We start from the raw sequence: 22332 nt of genomic DNA on the forward strand, positions 1-22332 counted from the left end.
CACGTTTGCAAAATATAATGCAGAGTGTTCTATTATGCCATGTATATACGCAATTACATGGGGTATACGCCTCATCGCTAAGCAATGGCGCGGGAGATCTAAACTGGAAAAAAAAAAAAAAAGAAGAGGTGTACTGCACGACTGCATACGTGAGTACACGGTCACGCGCAGTACAATTTCGCCGTAATACGCAGGATCACCGCTGCTCCACAGCTGTAAAACGCTGCAGGACCCCCGCTGCGTCTTCTGCTTACAGCCGTAGGAGCCCGCCGCTACTATGGAGAAGCTGCGCAGAGTACAAGCAGCATTGCTACCAGAGCTGTGCTCAGACAACCGTATGTACTGCTCTTCCTGCTCACAATAATCAGTAGGAGAGTTAACGGCTTCCTAAACCATACCTTCTTAGGAGTAGAGATATTGGAGCGGTCAGAGCTGACACTATGTTTTGAGGTGGGACTGCTTGGTATCTCTTGGGGGTCTGGGAGGGATCTCCCCTCTACTTCTGCAAGCATACATTCCTGGTAGAGGTGAGACTTCAGGAAGCGAGTGTAGCTGTCAAACTTCATGAGGTTAAAAATCTGAAAATCAAACGGAAAAAGAAAAAGATAATGGATGGTATTGTTGTCAACTACTTTCACGTCAAAATACTGATCACATCATCAAAAATACAATCATACAGTTTTGTGGCCAGAACAGGTGCCAGTTCTCTTCGACCACTTCTTTTGGCAAGCCATAAAAAGTGCACAAATCCCCAGGGAGTGACAGAGCACAGGAGAATAATTCCCACTGGATGATAAAACACATAATATTATATATGGGCATAGGTTAATATGTACGTACCTGTAGTTGCTGTTCTTTAAACATATCCGGGTGCGGAGCATTCAGTATGTCATCGGCCAGTTGAGCCTGGCTGTCAATGTTTACTGGTGTGGTTGCTTTACTGCTCAAGAACTTATTAAATATCTCCCGAGCACGGTAGGAGAGCTGTAAGAAAAGAAAAAAAGGTTAGCCAAGTCTAAAAAGACACAATAACTATCAACAGAGCCATTGGAAAATAACATAGTACCCATGCCGCTGATATATCACACATCCACCAAATTAGACACCTTCTTTTATCCCCACGTACTCTTATAGGCTCTCTGTGGTGAGACATTGGGTTAACACTGCAAGGGCTTGCATCTAGAAGCTATGGCGACAAACGTCACCTCCCTCTATCTCAAGTTCTCCAAAACTTGGCACTACTGGATTGAGTTCCTAAACTCACACGAATATAAAAGCCTATGTGGACAATGACCTACCTGACATACTGTTAGGGGTCCATGTACGGGTTGACTGAATCTTTGATCCCACATCCCTCTCCCCCTAATGTGGCAAAAAGGGGGTTAGTTGTGTGGGTCTGATTGGGTCTTTCTTACCACCCTCCTCTTCTTTTCTTTCCTCTTCTCTCCCCTTTCTCCACATCAATCCATGTCCCCCTCACCTTCCCCTCTCCCACTCTTCTCTGGTTCATGCAGACCAACAAGCAATTTTCAATATAAAGGAATCCCAGGCCCAGCATTCCTATTGGGGCATGGGTTCCGAACTCATTTACCCCATACAACGACATGATCGTTATCCTGTCCCCGCCTCTTATTGTTGATAGGGACAAGCTTTTGAAAATAGGTAAACCTGCACATCACCGTTGTATATGACAATGTTATATTTTAACTATATACTTGAAAAATAAATTAAAGGATTTCAAAAAAGAAAAAAAAAAAAAGGTCTAAAAAGACAGCAAAAGTGGGGCTGGAGCTAAGGTACGAGGTTACTTGCTGGACTTAGCTAGGTATGACACGTGTGGTTGCACAGGGCACTGCCCACCAGCTTGTATGGGGCGACACTGTAGGCTGGGGGAAAAAATTGTTCCCTTAGGTTAGCTACATTAATCATCCAATCATCATCCTCCAGGCTTTGACTCCTCCACCAGTGTATCGAGGTGCCGATGGCAGGCCATTGGTTCCCCCACAACACAATCGCTTAGTTCTGCTACTGCATTTACGTACAGAGCTTGGTTCTGGTGCTTTATGTACTGAACTTGGCACTGCTGGTGTACGTATATACTAAGCTTGGTTCTGGGGCTGTATTTATGTATGGCGCTTGTTTCTGGTGCCGTATTTATGTACTAATAAAACGGTCTATTCGTACAATAAATATTCTTTTCTTATGATGAGGTGGCAAAAAAAAAAAAAAAAAAATTCTACACAGGGTGCCAGCTAACTTAAGGCAAGCATTAAGTGTGCCGTATAGTTGTATGTAGTTGAAAATGCATTTTTCTACGTATTAATCTTATTATGATGGTTCTTGGTTTTTCTTTATTTAAAATACATATTTTTTTTTGTTTTTAGTATCCATGAAACCCGGCCATAACATTCAAATATGGTTACGCACAAATGTCATCTATTGCGTAAGCAATCTACCTCATTTTTGTCATGAGCTGGAACACGACTAAAATATTCGCAGGACTGCCAGAACAAGATGTTCTCCTCACTAAATTCCTTCTTCAGAAATTCCTGCAGGGGACAAGACAAAAACCGGATTACAATCAGACCTGTGCGCACGTAAATCACCTCTACTATATTATACATATACACACACATCAATCAGGCCAACAGAGCAACAAAATCTGGGAATTAAACTGTACATTGGGCCCAATCACAACCCAAGGTGGCCACACAAGCAACCAGGATAGTGAACCGTCCAGAAATTCCTGGACAGTCCGAAAAATAGGGGACTTTTTTCACTGTCCATGTAAAATAGTGGATGCAGCCATGCTTTTTTTGCATCTGGTGGTATTTGAGCAGTTTTATTATCACTGTAGTTCATATCAGTATCTGACCTATAGACATGTATCACCTATAATCTTTATCATTCCAGCATGGTTTTCCAATGTGTTCATTAAATATCTTGGCTGTCCGTGATTTTTTTTTTTTTAATAAAGTTGTCCAGCAAGAAGAAAAATTCTGTTTGGCAGCCCTGCAAGCAACGGACTATGTTGGAGAACATCCAACACCCATTTCCTTAGGTAGGTACCCCTCCTTTTTATTCCCCGTGTCACTGGAGATATAAGAGATGTCAAAAATTGGCAATCAAAGTGATCAATTGGAACCTGGCAGCAAGAGTTTATTGTCCCTGCAGCGCCACCACAGGTAAAATGATGAAATATACAGTCGCCAAAAAAAAAAAATCAAATCAAATCATTGGGCTGCATGTGTAATGCCAGTACATGCAGAGTCATCAAAGGCTGAAAATACATATGTACCTTTACATGAAGCAACTATTCATCTAGACATTCCTAAAAGTCGTTGAAGCATATGAATGACAGCTGTTCGTTTGCCTTTACATAGAGCGATGATTGTTCATTAGAGGAGATCTCCATGCAAATTCGTTCGCAAGTCATTCAACCACGACCGACTGACTGTCTACCAGATGGCTTTCGATCAACCAGCAATTTTTTTCTTTAGGCAAGCTGAAACGAAACGACTAGCGTCTTATCGCTCATCACCCTGTCCGTGGCCATATTCATACTGAACGACTATTGTTTGAATTCCATCTTTCGAGTGATTTGTTTGGCTGATAGTCATCCAGTGTAAAGAGTACCTAGACTTTGTAGCAGTTCTTCTATGTAGCTGATGGGGGGGGGGGGGGGGGGGTCCTGGTTGGGTGACCCCCACACACAATTAACTCAGAAGTCACTGATAAAGCTAGGGAAAAGAGATGAGTGAACGTACTCGTTTAGGGCAATTACTCGATCGAGCATCGCTTTTTTCGAGTAACTGCCTACTCGGGCGAAAAGATTCGGGGGGTAGCAGTGGGGAACAGGGGGGAGCTTGCTCTCTCCCCCACCCCCCACAACCCCCCGCTCACGCCCCCTCCCCCGGCGCCCCCCGAATCTTTTCGCCCGAGTAGGTAGTTACTCGAAAAAAAGCGATGCTCGATCGAGTAATTGCCCTAAACGAGGACGTTCGCTCATCTCTAGTAGGGAACCTAATATTTGTGGTTTTCGGATGTGGCACTGAGCCTGAACCGGAACACTCACACAGTGAACTCATTATTGTAATTTCCATGTAAAACTTATTTTTTCCAGCACACTGATTGACCGATTTTCTTTCTAATAAGCCACTTTAGCAGCAGCTGCTCCACTTGTGTCTTGGAGAGCACTTAACAATTACTCTGCTTCATCACTGCTGCTTTCTACCAGTTTGCCTCGCCAAGCCCTCTACTTGGTTGCCCTTTCCTCACTTCTGATCATATGTGTCAGTTAAATTAAACTTTATAGGTTCAGTGGAGAATTTTTGACCATCCCTTTTCTAAATCTGGAAACTATCTACCAGGATCACTGGTCTGGTAATCCAAAGAAGACAGAACTCATTACACCCATTGTAACCATCATTTGGATCATCGGACCTGCATCCTTAATGGTTCCCATATAACCATCCAGAATTTCAAAGTAATTTCTCATTTGTTATACATGGAAAATTTACTTACCGTAAAATATCGAACCCCAACAGGATCCTGGAGAAGCCGTTCGAAGGACACAGCCCAACTAGCTACCCGTCGCTCTCCGAGTCTCCGGCAGCTCTGCACACTGGGTAGACTGGCATTGCTGCTCAGACTGTTCTCGCTGATACATCCTTTTAGATCAGTGTTGTTGAGTTCTAATAGAAAACAAGAGAGAAAACTATGATGTACAGTGCAGGTCGACCATGGTGCATTCAGTTCTACACTGCAGATATACAAAGGCAATATCTAACGAGGTAATTATGGAAGTATCAACATGCACGAGGTAAGGCGGTATTTCATAGGATAGGATTTCATTAGAACCTTTTGAGGTCCAGAAGGTAACTCAATAGCACTTGATATGGTTGACAATTCTTTGTACATTTCATCAGAATAAAAAACTTAAAGGAGTTCTCCACTTCGGAAATACCTACTTGTGAAGAAGGTCCCTTGGCAATAAGCACATCACACAGGGTTCCCCTGTTGGGATACCCACTGTGCATGCATGGTCTTGTGGGGAAACCTTGCAGTAAGTGATACATTTCCTTGCAACGCCACCACAGGGAAAATTAAGCATTACATAGGGCCCATTCATATCAGTGGGTTTTCTGTGTAATGCAGGACAGGACAGGTTCTCCAGAGTGAGACCCCCAATTGGTAACTGCTTTCTATTCTAACCAAGAGAGAACAATCCTAAAGAGAGTATTCCCCTCTAGAGTTTTTTTTTTTTTTATGTATAACGTTGCTACTGATGACCTGGTAAGAAAAAAACTTTGGGGCGAGATAGCTAATAAATATTGAGCTGGAATGAAGGATTATCACCTTACATTTACCCCCAGCCAAAAGACTAAGGAAAGGAGTTGTCTGAACGCAGTAGCGATCTATGTGACGGATGTAAGCAATCCTCCACAGTGCCACCTATTGGAATGGTAGCTACCCCATGAGTCAATATCCAACTTTTTAAAACAGGCCTTGCAATATAACTAGGAATATAAGCCAATCCACAATATCCATGACCATACAGCTATTTTGGGGTTATTCTAGAGATGAGCGAGCATACTCGCTAAGGGCAATTACTCGATCGAGCATTGCCCTTAGCGAATACCTGCCCGCTCGGGAGCAAAGATTCAGCAAAGAGCGGCGGGGGAGAGCGGGGAGGAACGGAGGGGAGATCTCTCTTCCCCCCCCCCCCACTCCCTCCTGCTCATGGCCGCGACTCACCTGTCACCCGCGCCGGCAGCCGAACCTTTTCTTTTGAGCGGGGAGATACTCACTAAGGACAATGCTCGATCGAGTAATTGTCCTTAATGAGTATGCTCGCTCATCTCTAGTTATTGCCCTTGAAGGCCTGTTGTTAAAAGGCTGGATATTGTTTCATAGAGTAGCTACCATTCCAATAGATGGCGCTGTAGAGGATAATCCCATCACTCATTTGCATGGCTTTTCCCCAGGGAGCACTGCATGGCCAATATAAAAGACTTCCCACACACTTGGAGGAGAAACATTACACCCACCCTCCACCTTCCAATCTAGACAGTGCATAGGTGATATATATTAGACAGAGATACCTGTAATTCAAACAGCCTGTATCAATCAAAATCCATTCCTATCATATGCAGCACACAATGTAAATGTAGTAAAATGCAAAAACATATTTGATCTGGTAAAAAGTGATCAGATCCTGATGAAGATCATCATGTCTTGCAGCCAAAAGATATAATGCAAAATTATAACATTGTTCAAACATAGAACAAAGCCTTTTTTTAATCAAAAAAGAGGATTAACTTATTTAAACCAGAGTTGCAACTGCATTGATAGTTCTGAACTCAAACTCCCTCCCCACCCCTTGCTGGTTCAGTCTCTGCAGATTCTGCTGTTGTGCTTTGCATTCTTCATGTTCTCCACGCCAGGGCTAAACTTTGCATAAATATGCCACTACTTTGCAATGCCCAACCAGCAGAACTACTGTATACATAACACATGCAGAACATTTATCTCAGTCCTGGCAAACAGTGCAGTATTAAGATAAGTCTGGCTGCGTGGTGATCTAACACATGGGACGCACCATTCTGACAGCAGGCAATCAAATCATCACACAGCCCACAAGGCTGTGGATTAGAAGCTTGTCAGGATAATTAAGCCTCCCCCTCCGCGTTCAGTGTGCGGGGTGGCAGTCAATGGGCAATCAACTTGACTAGAAAAAAAAGGAGAATGTGCCAAAGACCTATCATTATGTTAACGTGCCACGTGCAACAAAGAGGGCCTTCTACAGGCGTACGCATTCATATACAAGCAGAAAGGCCTGTTATTTTCATTACTGTTTATTTAACATGTGCCAAGAAATTCAGCAGAGCAACGGAGGGGAGGCGACGGGCAAATGTGCTCATCCAGGGAAAATATACAAAAGGCCTGGGCTCAATAATTGGAAGGGGTTTGCACTTACTCAGCAGAAACAAAAGATGGTACGGCCTTTGAAACAAAACCATTATCTCTACATGAGCCAAATTGGTGAGAATTTGGCAGATGGAAACCGCAATAACTACTGTCATTTTGGGCTTTAATATTCTTGACATGTTGAACACAGATTAGAGCACCTACAATGGTCATTTTAAAAAAAATTGCCAATCATGAAAAGTGGCCACTTTAATGACTGTTCTATGAGCCGTCCGATTTCGACAGGATTGGCAACCAATGGATTAAAACAGAGTTGCCACTTTATTAGAGACACTGGCCCTTTCACGATTCCCTGTATAAAAATATAGACAGTGAAAAAGTTGTCCTGGATCAGTTTCAGTGCGAATCCACATCAGAATGGGAAAATCATGCGATTTGAGGGACTTCAAACAAGGCCTGGTCATTAGCGCTAGACTAATACTGGGGTCAGTATTTTAAAAACTAACGGCCTTGTGGGGTTTTTCTGGTTCAATAGTGTGGAGAGTATACCAAGAATGGTGTGATCAAGGAAAAACATCCAGAAAAAGGTGGACGTAAACAATTCGTTAATGAAAGGGATCCAAGAAGGATGTCAAGCCATGCAAAGTTAAACAAACAGCAGCCAAATACAATGCTGGAGCACCGACTAACCTACAGCTTGTTGTTTCTTAGCATGGATGGGCTAGAATAGTCAACAACCAATTGCCAATAAAAACAGAAAGGTGAGACTCCAGTAGGCAAAATAGCCCAAAAATTGGATCATTAAGCAGTGGAAAAACATTGCCTTGTGAGAATCCAGATTTCTCTTGCACCTTGCTGATGGAAGGGTCACAATTTGTCACAAATAGCGTGAATACAATGAACCTTTCCTGACAGGTATCCACAGTTCAGACTTGGCGTTTTCTTGGCCGACCCTGGGTCCTTTAATAACTGTAGACGGACGCCAGGGGAATTGCTGCAGTTCTGAAGGCCAGAGGTCCAATGTTCTACTAGATGGAGGTCTATAATAAAATGATCATTCAGTGCACGTCTATGATGGGTAACCTCTTTAGTGGCACGCCCAGAAAATCTCTTCGAGGCTTGCTGCACTGACCATGTAGTTAAGCCCCGGAAGATTTCCATGGACAGCTCTAGTGCTGAAATGCTGGCCAGGACTCACAGTTATTGTGCCACTGTACACGTTTGCCACTTCGAATTACCTCAGGAAAATCTCCGGGGCTTGCTGTGCTGACATGGTAATAATAAATCTGCCACTGAAAGGGTTACTCTTCCAACAAGCTCAAATAGCCAACCCAAGGGAGCAGAGGCATTGACCAAATTAAATTTTTTCTCGAGAAAAGATCTTTCGAGAAACAATTTTGGGTATTCAATAACTCCACAGGCTGTGTCCAGGTTGTTAGAACCTGTAACCAATTGGGTCATGAGAAATCTGAAGACCCATTAACGAGACCAAATCACAGACTGCGATCAGCAGCATGGACTATAGAACAAACCAACTAACGCCTCTGATTAGATGTTTAGGCCACTGAGATAGTCTGAAGCAAAGGGAGGATCTAGAATATAGACTAAAAAGCTACCTTTACAAAGGATGATCACCCGAATTATCGCTGCAAACCGCAAATTCGGACAATAATGATCCTGTGTACATGCGGACACAAACAGGGCACAGAGAGAAATCACTGACTTGTCGGAATTGCTTGGTTTTAGTAGAACTATAAATCAAGTGTATAATTGGTATGTGTAAACAGGATCCACTTAATGTTTGAGTGACTCTTGTATACAGTGAATGGACGTGGGTGGCCAGAACTATTCCCGGCCGGTCTGCCTCCATTCACTAGGACCACTATTGCTCCTATGTAAAAGCACAGGAGTAATGCGCCCAACAGGCATACTGTGCAAAAGGTACCTTCAAACTTTTCAAATCAAAGCAATATATTTTTAACCTCTTCAACCCCAGCTTGGGTTTTAAAAGCACCAAAATTATGCAAAAAAAATACAAAAAAAAAAAAAATCTTTAAAAATATGCACATCGGCAAATCTGCACGATTTTATGTGAATTTATCCTGCAGCTTACCCTGCAGAATATTTGCAAATTTGCTATAGAAGTTTCCACATTCAATCCGATTCATGCTTAGGTAACCCAAGTTTGTCCATGAGGTGGATGACCAATCCAAACTCAGAAAGGCCTGAAATGTATCCTTGACAAAATCACGTTTTTGAATTTTGAAGCCATAAACTAAATGGCGCTTTAGAGAGGAGAAATGCAATGTTAGTTCAGGGAGAGACATGGAGCCGTCCAGGGAAACGGAACATAGGAGTTCAAATCCACGGAATTATCAGCGTTGCTTTGATATATTTGTCAGCACTACGCAGAAAAGGTTTTTGTCTAGTTTTACTAGAGACACTGGAGCTGAATTTATAACTGGCCTTAAAGAAAAAAAAGTGTAAAAAAATAGGCAAGACATAAAAAGACAAGCTAAAAAGCACATAAATACAATTAATGGCATCCATAGTTGGCATACAAGTCTAGCTTGGATCTATAAATTGCATGCAGATTCCAGTTCTCATAGGTTAGCTTCTGCTTGTCCTCATTTCCATGTCTCTCTCCAAGGCATGAATCCAGTTACAGAACGAGAGACGTGACATATACAGGAAGTCCAGGAGGAAGAAAGTCAGGTTTCAGAGTTTGCTTCCAGGCCACTTTTTTTTAGGCATCTTCCTTGCCTCACTCCTTTGCCCAAGGGTTTCTGCTTCAAGTCTCTGTCCAAATGGCCAAGAGGACCCCTGACTTGAGATGTTCTGCTCTAGATCTGCCAAAACCATGCTGCTGGCGGCCTTGTACTAGCAGGCCATGACATCTACACATCAAAAACGTGACAACGAAGATGTGCTCGAAGCCAAGAAGGAATATGATCTGAATAATATAGTGGCCCATTGAATCCTTTAAAAAAGGAGCCCATAGAAAGGAATAGAAAGAAGCCCTTGACCGTTTGCTGGTTAATACCACCACACTCCCGATTTCAGGGCAATCGGGTTTGACATTAAAACTCTACCATACATTGTAAGAAAAAGGATGGCACAACAGACATGCGATAACTGTAGCTTAGAAAGATATTTAGTTCTATTGATAAAAAAGTGATCGCCATACAAATGTAGAGGCATTTATCACAAGGGAAACAATGTGATTGGATGTATTTATTGGCTGATCATAGAGATATGAGGCACATGGCCGGCTGGCAAGTTTAAAGCTAGTCCTCTTCAACTATCTGTCAATGTAAAGCCACACCTTTTTGGATTATAGCGGTGTTCAATTTGAGTTGCCCCCGTTTTGTTCATAGCTATGCCCGATACTTGCTAGATGACTGCTTTCTTCCAGAAACCGCGCCACTCGTCTCAAGTTTTGACTGGCATTGCAGATACAACTCTATTTAAGTGAATTACGTTGAGCTGCACCAGCACACACAATGGAGTGGCACCATTTCTAGAAGAAGTGTTCTGACAAGTGAGTAGTCAGGACCGAGCTATGTGTAGTGAGTGCTCAGACGAGCAGGTGTTCATTTCTGTTTTTACTTTATGTTTGCTGCAATAAACCCAGGCAAAGCCTGGACTAAAGAACTTTATTGCCTTGTGTCACTGTCTCTGGCCGTGGACGCCCCGGCCGCTACCTTATCCTGACGCTAATCCGTCACAATGGATAACATGGACATCCCACTGATTGTTATGGGAGCTGTGTAATACTTTACTTCTCCTGCGGAGGTGCTGCAGCAGAACTGACTACTTGCTGTAGGGTTCTCCTACAGATTACACCCAATTGAGCAGCTTTTATCCAAAACAACCCCTTTAACAAAAAAAATAAAAAGTCCAAAATTAAATGTTAATGCAAAATCTGCAGCTTTTTTTTTTCTTCTTAAAATCCAGATAAATTTCCAATCCTTTCTCTCTGTTCATTTGTCTTATTATGGTCTTCTGAAATTCCACGCTGTACTGTAAGCTCTATCATTAAAAGTGGGGCTGGGTTATCAGATGCCGAATTACATTAAATGGGTGTATATCAAGGATATTTTACAGAGCAGATTAAGCCGATTCTATATTTTTAACTTCTGCTGACAGCTGGCATGTGATTTATATTGGTGGGAGCAGATTTTTTTCTTTTATGAAATTGGCAATTGCCTACAGAATCTGTCTGATCGTTATTATAACATTATTCATGTGTCGTTTCCCCTATCTCTACTCCTCTAAAAATAGCTTATTTTCTGTCTAAACTAAACATGAAATTGCCGTTTTCTCATGTGCGCTGAAGACATGATATCCATCTTCAGAACGCTGTGGTAATAACGCAGTGTTTATCTTGTATGAGGCACGCTTTAGATTGTTACCCCAGATAAGAGTTTGTTGGCTGTTCCCAAAGGGTCCGTTTACACCAAAGCATTATGGTTTGACCGAGCGAATGACATCACCACTGGCTCGTTGCTCGTGCAGCCCGTTCAGACAGGCAGATACATTGTTTGGCCTTTCACATTTGCTGTATAAGTGAATGAGAATGACTGCCATTTAAACTGAATAACACTGCGGAGCATCCACCAGTAAGTTGTAATTAATGAACCGTGTTTTTATAAGTCATTAGTTAGACTAAACAAAAGAATTAAAATCATAAAACAAAAATACGTGTTTGGTATCGCTGCGTCCGTAAAAGTCTGATCTATCAAAGTAATGCATTATTTACCCCACACTGTGAACATCGTCCAAAAACTAAAAAAATTTAAAAAGCCAGAAATGCGCTTTTTAGGTTATTCTGTCTCCAAGTAAAAAGGAAATAAAAAGTGATCATAAAGTCGAATGTATTCCAAAAGTGGTACTAAAACAATCTACAGGACGTTCCACAAGAAATGAGCCCTTACACAACTATGTGAACAGAAAAAAAAAAATAATAAGTTATTGCGCACAGGAGATGGCGGCAGAAGAGAATTTTAAAAAGTTAAATGTCAGGAAAAACAAAATGTAGTACAGCAAAAAAAAAGAGGAACTACATAAAGTTTTCTATTGTAGTTATCATACTGCCCCATAGAATCAAGTTATTCATGAATGAATAGCTAAGCACTATCTGTAATTGGCTGAGTGCTCAGCCAATAGCTAAGCACTAGCTGGTATTGGCTGAGCGCTCAGCCAATCAGCACAGCACTTTCAGGAGGCGTGGATTTTTAAATCCCTGCCTGCTGAAAGTGCTGGATAGCAGTGTCAGGGAGCCAGCAGGAGGACACGTCTGAGCGGCGGAGAGGTGAGTAATTTTTTTTAATTACTTTTTTTTACCACTTATTGATGCTTTTCAGGGAAGGGCTTATATTTCAAGCCCTTCCGCGAAAAGCATACTGCAGGGTTTGCTACAAACCACTGCTTTCAATGGGACCGGCAGAAGCGCCGATCCCATTGAAAGCAATGGGATAGCATGCTGTACTTCTGCCACAGCTGTGGCAGAAGTCCGCGGTATTCTCCATATCTTTTCAATGGGGCTAGCGCTGCTGCCGCTGGCCCCATTGAAAAGACTTGCTATATCCCGGTGTGATCCCGTTTTTTTTCCTCGCACTGCGCTGCGAGAGTTTTCATTTTTCTCTCGCAGCGCAGTGGAGAAAAAAACGCCAGTGGGTGTCCACCCTAAGGTGGTAAAAATAGTCAGATAGAACTATTTTAACCATTTAGGAGACGTACAAATTTAACATTAAATTGTTAACATTTTGAGGAAAACTTTGTCTTCTTAGACCAAGCCAAGATTGCAAAGGCTCATAGATGTCAGAATAATAAATAACCCCACAAATGACTATTTTAAAAAATAGTAGTTTAATGTATTCACTGAGGGGGTCAGGAGTATTTTGACCACACGGTATCTTTTCAAGAGTTAATGCAATATAGTGGAGAAAAAATAAAATTTCATATTTTTGCAAATACGTCATTTTAAAGACAGTTTTTTTCTTATAGTGCACATGAAAATAAGGATTTGCACCCCAAAATGGAAACCTGTTTGTCCTGTGTTCAGAAACCTACCCATTGTGGTCGCAATCTTATGGGCTTATTCAGACGGGCATATATCGGTCGGTTTTCACACCCGGACGATATTCGCTGCCCCTCTATGCGAGGGAAGGAGGCGGGCCGGGAGCAGTGCACTGAGCTCCGGCCCCCTCGCCACTGTTTGCAATGGGAGGGGCGGAACAGGGGCAGAGCTAAGTTCCACTCCCGCCCCACAGCAAACAGTGGCGAGGGGTGGAAAGAGGCGGAGGGGGGTGGGAGCTCAGTGCACTAGCTCCCGGCCTGCCTCCTCCCCTTGCAGAGAGGGGCAGCGTATATCAACCAGGCATGAAAATATGCCAGTCTGAATAAGCCCTATGTCTGTATGCACAACGGGGCCCAAACCAAAAGGAGCAGCTAGTAGTTTTCAGAACAGACAATTTGACATGAAGGCGTTTTAGGCCCCATTGCCTACTTGTAGAGCCCTTGAGTGGCCAAAACGATGGAAAACCCCCACAAGTGACCACATTTTGAAAACAAGACCCCAGTTATTGCTCCAGGCTGTCGTCTACTTTTAGTAGCCAGGAGTAAGAGGATTTTAAATTTCCCGGGCACACAGCTTCTGCTCTTGCGTCCTCCATTTTGGCGGCATACACATGCACCGAAGCTGTGGAACGGCTCGCGGATAAGTATCCCGTCAGGGGACATCGCCGGAGGCCTTAGATAAGTAATTTCACCTCCCCACAAGGAATTGGATTCGTAACGAGAGGTGAAACTTTTATAAATCGCCGTTATCCATTGGATAGCGTCGATAACGTGACCAAGGACCGCGTACCATGGCGCCCCGTGAAATCTCCAGGCTTTCGGCTATGTTTATCAGCCAGGAGCAGGGAGGTTTTAAAATAATCTACGGCTTTTGCGCATGCGTCCGCCATTTTGGCAATGGGCGTGTGCACAGAAGCCGGGGTAAAGTCCGCGGATAAATCCGGGGGGCCTTTGTTATGCAATTTCATCTCCCCTCACGGATACGATCCATAAGGGGAGATTAAACAAACTTTTCTTCTTTTTACACTTTTTTCCCCCCAATTTTTACATGATCGCTGTTATCCATGGGATTACAGGGATCATGTGACCGTGAACCACATACAGCGGCTCACGGTAACAGCTCCCTGCTCTCAGCTACTCTTACTAGCCGGGAGCAGGGAGTTTTTAAATTTCCCAAGCCTCCCGGTCCTCTGCGTGTGACGTAATGACGTCTGGCGCGCATGTGCAGACGCTGGTGTAAGGGTCCTGGAGGACCAGAACGTCGCGGGACATCGCGGAGGACGAGTGTGAGATCGGATCCATAAGGGGAGCCGAAACTAACTGTTTCTTACTTTTAATTGACTTTAATGTGATTGTCGGTGTCCGGTGGTGTGACCCATGACAGCTCCAGGATGTCAGCTGTCACGTCCAGAGCTATGGGATGGTCACTAAGGGGTTAACATTCTGCAAATAGGTAGTTTCTGGTTTTCACATCGTCGTAAATACCAGATTTAACGGAGGTCATTACCATCATTAGGGGCCGTTCACATCAGCGCTTTTTAATTTTCCGTTTAGCTGTTCCACGACATAACTGTATTCTGCGGGTCAGTAAGATTAGGATACCAAATTAATTTTTTTGTGGCACCACGTTTAAAATCTAAATATTTTTAAAAAAATGCTTCTACAGCTATCTTCTGACTGCTGCAATGTTTTTTAGCTCTCTTTTAATGAGGTTGTGTGAGGGCTCATTTATTGCATGACGACCTGTGGTTTCTATTGGTATCAATTCTTGAACGCTTTTTTACTACATTTTTTTTTTTGGAGACAGGGTAACCAAAAAAAAAAGCAAAAAAAAAAAAAAAAGCACAATTCCTGCGTCCTGCGTTCACCAAGTAGGATAATAATGCAGAATTTTGTTAGATCGTACTTTCGCAGATGCAGCAGTGCCAAATATGCCTTTTTTAATTTATCATAAATATGGGAGCGGGTGGCTGGGTTGAACTTTTAGTATCCTATAGTTTTAACTCCGCCTCTCCCCCCTTTTTTTTTTTTTAACTTTCTTTTAGTCCCCATAGGAAACTTGCATTTGCGATTATTTGATAGCTTGTACCATATAATGCAGTACTTCAGTATTGCAGTATATGGTAATTCTGCCAGCATTTTTATTAAGACAGGTCACAGGCCCATCTTAATAGGCAGAAATATATGGCAGCCCTAGGGTCTTCCGAAGGCCCCCAGCTGCCATGACAACCGAATGGCATCTCATAATCTCATTGCAGGGAAGCTGTTCAGGTTTCCTGAACTCCAATCAGGGCATTTAAACGTGGCTGTCAATTCTAACAGCTGTGAGCACTGATTGCAGCTGCTGTGGGCAGGTATCTGCTGTTAAAGAGAGCCAGCACCTGCTGTGTATGGATGGGGCTCGAATATTGGCCTGCTCCACACAAACCCCTCCATACAGAGGGTGTACACATTACGCCCTTTAGCATCAAGGTGTTAAATGAAAATAATGCAGATGGCTGCACTTTTGTTTCTGTGAAAAAATGAATTAAATGGAAAGAATACTTCTATTTCTTAACATTACAGTCAGTGGGTAATGGAACGGAATGGAAAGGCTTCCGTCTGGTTCTGTTTTTGAGGTTTGTGTAATGTATCAGTAGTAAATATGCATGCACAAAAGGTTAGAAAGAGAAAAAAAATACAAAGCAGATCTAATAAATACGGATGCGAATGGAAGCAGAAGAACTGATATAAACAGTCCCCTTTTTTAACTAGTCTACCGGGTCCGTTAGCGTACCTTCTCACAGGGCGAAATCGCTGCCGGCATTCTGCAACCGAATACCTGCAGCAATTTTATAGGAAATCTGCAGTGGCCAATTCCCCAACTAAGGGCTCATGTCCACGGCCGGGTCGGATTCCGACTGCTAGATCTCGCAGCACAATCAGACCCGATGCCCCCAGAGATCCTATACTCACCTGTCTGGATCCGCGGCAAGTATCTCAGCCGGCGCGCATGCGCAGTGCAGGACATGATGCTGCTGGCGCAAATTCACAGCATTTTCAAAATTGACATTTTGGAATTGCTGTGGATCAGATGGCTTCCATTGACTGCAATGGAAGCCATGCGAGCGATTGTCCACACAAAATAGAGCATGTTGTGATTCTTCCCTGCGAGCAGAAAATTGCTGTGGATTTCCGCTCGTGAGCAGGAAAGAATCTTTCAACATGGCATGTCTGTGGACGGACATTGCTGCAGAATTCGCGGTGGGCATCTGGCCGCAAATTCTGCAGCGATAATCCGTCCGTGGGCATTGGGTCTAAAGCCTCGTTCACACGGGTTACAAAATGCACCACCTCTCTCCAGTCATGACCAGATATCGTCTCGTGACACTATGGTGGACAGCAGCACGAATACACAAGAACACAAAACGGAGTATTTTTCTCACTTAGTTGCGAGGGATCTGGCACAGCACTTAAAGCAACCATTACTGAAACCAAACAGGAGTAACACACATAAGGGAGTATCCCACTACAGTATTGCAGCTCAGAACTACTCATTTCAATACACAGCTGCAATACCACAAATAACCCATAGACAGGTGTGGCGCGGTTTATATAAGAAAACATCCATGATTATCTAGTTCTGTACAACCTCTTTAAATGCCAGGCATTCAGATTTGTAGTGCCCACTGGGGTTGTCCCCCTAGTCCTGAATGGCAGATAAGTCTCTATAGGTATGCTTAGCTAGCCCTGCTCATGTGTCACTCTTCACTGTAGTAGTGGCATCCTATGAATATTCTGGATTAATGATCCTCCGTACATTGATTTACAGGAGCTCCAGGTCTTTGCTATGCTGTTTGTTTACAGGCTGCAGTCAGACTGTGAGGTCCTGCAAACCTGCTGCTGCAGCCAATGTCATTGTGGCTGAGCGCTGTCACTGGCTGCAGCAGCTTGCTTGAAGATGGCTCAGGCTAACTGCAGTCTTTAAAGAGGATAGCAGGGAGACCTGGAGTCGCTGGCAGGGAAAGAGTTGGGAAAGGAGAGCATCACCCACTTTGTTGGTATTTGACAACATAGGGGACCTGTTGAGATGACATTTAGATAACTCGTACAACACCCTTTAAGATCAAATAAACTTTCTCAATAAGCAAAGCTGCACCTTTAAAGTGACCCTCTGCTTTTGGAAGAAAATTTTGTTCCACGACCGGAGGGCAAGGGGGTAAATTATATGCAGTCCTTCTCTGGCGTTCCTCTGATCAATGGTTCCATGTCCTATTTTCGGCTATCCAAGACGGGTGACTCAATCTTCAGACTACTTAATCCGCACAGTGCATTGGTCGTCCTAGTCTATTAATTCACTATAGCAGCTCTCCGATTGGCGAGAACTACTCTTGTGATCAGCAGTAGCCAATCAGAAAGCAGTTCGCTGTGTACATTCGGTTGTTAGAAAACTGCTGCGGCCATCTTGGTCAGCCAAAAACAGCCCAAAAAACTGATAGTTTGGAGCGGCAGCAGAAAAGAACAACTGCAGGTAATATACCCCCTGCCCGGGACAGAATTTTGTCCTTAAACTTGAATGTCACTTTAAGAACCATAAGGAAATCTAGAAGCTAGAATGTTGTATATAGCGCATGCATCGCTATACTTCTATAGTAAATGCCAATGGACACATTCAGATGTAACAGACCTAAATGTACACGAAGGTAATACAGTAAGTTTACCTGCAGTCCTATGTAACACCAGATACATTCTTATACAATGACACTCTCCACTACCTCTGGATTTACTATACACATAGCTTTGGACAGAAGATTCTGTGAGAGGCATATAGAGCGAAGTGTTCCTGGAGATTACTTGTCCGTGACTAATAAGAGCTACTAGTTATATAATGGATTTGCATGCCATACTAATAAGACGTATCGGCATCGAGCTGCGGGCACACATTATATAGCGCAGTTAGAGACGTGTGGTCATGGTACAGTGCCAACACACAAGTCTGGGAACGAAAGCCGTCAAAACACAAACCACAAAAAATAAGTCACCCGACACACAAGGACAAGACGGCACGTCCTTTTACCTGGGTACAGCTGGTAGGAACCTGTGTGCCACCTCACCAGATACTTCAAATCACTCACACAGAACCAGCCATCTGAGTCCATGCCCACTTCAGCTGCTAATTCCCATGGTCCCGCGGGTAAAGGCTCTGGCAATGAAATGGCACATTGTTCCTCGCTAACGAGTCCACGTTAAAGACAAATTAATTTAGTTTTCCTGGAATATCCGCAGCCAGCCTCGCCGTTCGGACAAATTGATTCTCCTCACCCCCTCCATGGCTTGAAGGAGTGAAAACTGATAGCGCCCTTAACAAAGCAGCACCGCAAGGCTACTAAATAATGGAATAAAAGAAGACCTTTAGCCTTCCGCAGATAAAAGACACCTCAATTATTAAAGCCACAGACGGGCGCAACCAATACCAAGAGTGAAAGAAGAACAACACTTTTACCAACTTTCGTAATATTAGTGCTACAAGCAGGGGGATACCTCCCAGCGACGACTGACAGCAGCAGTACTGTCATTCAGATCAGTCATTCCCTACACGCCTCAACCAATGGAGATGACTCAATATGTCAGAATTATCAGTTTGTCGCATGGTCCAACTTCTGTTATTTTACATAAGACTGCAGGTAACATCAGTGCAATCACTTGGTGCAAGCAATACACTGCAAAAGTGTAGACAACGGGAAATTCCTTCAGTAAAATGTTTTTACCTATATGGCTGCCATTATAGAGTATACAACCCACGCATCATATATCGATCCCTCACTTTAACCCTTTGCGATCCATTTTTGGATTCAGGGTTTCCTAGGGGGCTTTCTCTTTCTGCCATTATACAATAGCGCCATCTGCTGGCTAGAGCCAGTACTGAAATTGAAAGGGAGGGATTCATTTTAATATAAATATTAAAGAATAAGTTTATACAAAGTGGAAATGCTGCAGAGTTTAACTCAATCAGCTGTTTACCACAGCTGATTACAGAAGACAAGCGCTGCAGTCATCTCCCAAGTCTTCGCACTGTCAACGCTCCCTGGCACCCGGCGGCCTGTAGTGAGCGCACTACGGGCCGCCTGATACCGGGTAACGGAGCGCACCGATAGCGCAAAGATGCGGAAACTCCACAGCATTCCTGATACAAGTAAACGGAACCTCATATGGGCTTTATTTTTATTCTTTATTTATGAATGTTCAAAAACAACAAAAACCATAGAAAACAGAATATAGGTTGACACACAATAGGTGGTGAAAACAAAAAAAATATTGCAGCACATCCAATTTTGGTACAAAGATCGCCTATTCAAGTCTATGAGTAAATTTCAAGAAAAACTGATTGTACTTGCATTTTAAAACACATGTAACCATGGCAACTACACTTTTTTTTTTTAAAGAATTTGGAAACTTTTAAAAACGCACATTTACAACACATGAGCAAAAAAGGCAGTGGTCGCGTGGGGAAAAAAAAAAAAAAGTGTAAAATCGGACCAATTCCACAATTGCCCATGTGACTGTACCACTATGCTGTAGACAGATTTACCATTCCGGGTTTTAATACTGGGTGACAAGCAGCCGTATGAATTAAAAACATAGCTTGCAGCTACATGGACACGGACGACTGACATCTTGGTCCAATTTTTCTGATGTTTTTGCAATTGTCACATACGTAAAAAGCGCAAAAATGTTCAGGCTCTGCACTTCCTGGTTCTCTTAATTAATTTTTTTTTTTATGGGCTCCATGATTGCAAGTGAATGGGTGCGTTTTTTTTTTTAACGCACCCGATTACTTGCATGGGCTATTCTCATTAGGACATGCTGCAGTTTTTCTATCTTGGACTATAGGGCTGAGGAGAAAAAAAAAAATAAGATAAAAACAGCTCATGTGAATAAAACCATTGAAATGAATGGGTTCTTTACATGTGCGAGTTCTGTCCTCGCAACCAGATAGAAGTCACACGTGGAAACCGGTGGAGAAGGTTATGGAAATCTGCTTTGTGTAAAGCCGTATTCACACAGAGGGTTGTCGGCCAGCTTTCCCAGGGTCCTGAACAAAAAACCTGGCTAGTTAGGAGATACTTAACGGGGTCTTTACTGAGCAGTAGTGCTTGGAACAAGTTACCTAGCTGCTGATATAAGCCCTTGGATTGTCGCCCTGCAACCCCCGATTCCCAACAAGAACTTCTCATGTAGTTCTAAATACGAAATTACTAATCGGAGTGTCGCGTTGAAAAAGACTATTTTCCTCCAGAAGCAGCGCCACTTTTGTTCATGGGCTGTGCTGGGTATTGCATCTCCGTCCCATTCACTTCCACGGCACTGAGACGCAATACAGGGGACGGGTCATGAACACGTAGGTTTATGGTAACACAGTAGACCCCTTTCTCTAACCAGTTGCATCCCCTATTTTCTATTAGGCCGACCGTCTACGGTCCTTATTATGCAGTTTCTTCCTGCTCTGTGGGGAATTAGGCATCTTAGATTCTGATAGCAGAATACTAAATATTCAGGAGGGTTTTTGCAGAAGCCAGAGATGGACCAAGGCAGGTAAATCAATGTCAGCCTTCTTTTCCTGCTCCTTAACCTCTACACCTCTAGACAGGGCGACACAGCGAGAAATTTGACTTCCAGAGCTGGAAAACGACGCCAGTTTTACAAGAACTCCCAGTCAAGTCCCGGAGCTGGAGCGGGGCCATACGCTTATGATGAAATATAATCTCCATAACACAGCAGATATTCCCAGTCATGAATTACAAGTCAGACGCGCTCTGTTTATACACACAGCTTTCATTTCCCTTTATTTTTCTACGACTGTTTATTAAATCAAAAGAAAAAAGTTGTCAAAAGTGATGTCATTTCTTGGAAAAAAGTAAATACTGTATATACAAACTCCACACAAATCTAAAAAACACGCCAAACTGTAGCGCCGTGTTCCCTTCATTATTTACCAGGCATGGTTCTGTGCACATAGTAGCAGCTGTATCTGGTGTTACATCCAAGTCCCATTAACTTGAATGGGACCTAGTTGCTGTGAGCTGTAATACCGGGCACAGCCACCACCAGACGTATGGCACTGTAGTCAAGACAGTATAGTTTCAATTGGACAAGGAGCTCACTGGTCATCTGGTAGGACTCAATTAGGTCTCATCACATCAAATAACAAAAAAGTGTTTTTCACCTCTGTTACAAATTTATTAGCTGTGACTTAGGCCTCATGTCCACTTACAAATTGGGATTTAAAATCCGCAGCGTTTTTCCTGCACGTGGATCCGCGCCCCATAGGGATGCATTAGATACCCGTAGGTACTTAAATACCTGCGGATGTCATTTTTCCCTGCAGACGCGGATCCGCGTGCAGGGAAAAATCCGGACCATGCTCCATTTGGTGCGGGTCTTCCACGCGGACGCCTCCCGCAGGCTTCTATTGAAGCCTATGGAAGTTGTCTGATCCGCGGGAGACCTAAAATCAGAATATACTCACCTGCTGTGGGGCGTGTGTCTTCCCTTCTTCCCGGCCGGATCTTCTTGCTTCGGCCCAGCGGATGTGCCCGGCGCATGCGCGCGGCACGCAGCCGGCGTGCCGAGCACATCCGCTGGGCCGAAGAAAGAAGATCCGTCCGCGAAGAAGGGAAGACACGCACGGACCGCTGCAAGTGAGTATATTCTGATTTCAGCGCTCATGTCCGCGGGGTAGGAGGGACCCGCTGCGGATTCTACATGGAGAATCCGTAGCAGGCCTGATTTTCCCTGTGGACATGAGGCCTTACAATGCCATCTACTTGGAACCGAAAACAGATATAACTACCTGGAGCATTGGCGTACGTATAGGGGGTGCGGGGTGTGCAGTCGAACCTGGGCCCAGGAGCTCTAGGGGGCCCATAAAGTCTCTCCCCCATATTGCAAACCAATACTATTAGTGAAGCTTTAAAGTTGGGGGCCCAGCAGCTTCAAGTTACGCCTCTGACCTGGAGGGTTTCCAATTTGCTTTCAAATTTAGTGGCAGAGCTCAAACTTTACAGGGCTAGCAGTATCTTCTCCTGGTATTATTGTATCTTGATGCCACTGTAAGCTAGGGGTTTGACAGGGAAAATGCCCCTGTCACACTCCTAGCTTCCGGTTGGCGGAACAGGTAAAGGTCCTACAAGGTGCCTGAATGGATGAGGGTCTGAAGCGGCATGCCGCGCTCCGTGTCTTTTAGCCGCCCCTGTGCTGCACCCCTGTTAGGCGGCTCGGTGTCACTGTCCCGCTGCTGTTGGGTCCCTGCTTCTGTGAGCGGGCTCCATGTGCCAGTTCCCT

General features: G+C 43.7%; 1 protein-coding gene across 4 annotated transcripts in view; it reads right to left on the reverse strand.

Moving 5' to 3' along the window:
- The window catches only part of RGS12 (regulator of G protein signaling 12), a 182972-nt gene that overhangs the window by 43222 nt on the left and 117418 nt on the right, over positions 1–22332 (reverse strand). For all 4 annotated transcript variants that reach the window (XM_066573347.1, XM_066573350.1, XM_066573349.1 and 1 more), the window contains 4 exons: positions 4525–4694; positions 2457–2549; positions 841–984; positions 399–578 (listed from right to left, as the gene is read on the reverse strand). In XM_066573347.1, the coding sequence (XP_066429444.1) occupies positions 399–578; positions 841–984; positions 2457–2549; positions 4525–4694 (587 nt within the window). The remainder of the gene's footprint in view (positions 1–398; positions 579–840; positions 985–2456; positions 2550–4524; positions 4695–22332) is intronic.

Source organism: Eleutherodactylus coqui, chromosome 7, assembly GCF_035609145.1.
Source record: "Eleutherodactylus coqui strain aEleCoq1 chromosome 7, aEleCoq1.hap1, whole genome shotgun sequence".
Lineage (NCBI taxonomy): Eukaryota > Metazoa > Chordata > Amphibia > Anura > Eleutherodactylidae > Eleutherodactylus > Eleutherodactylus coqui.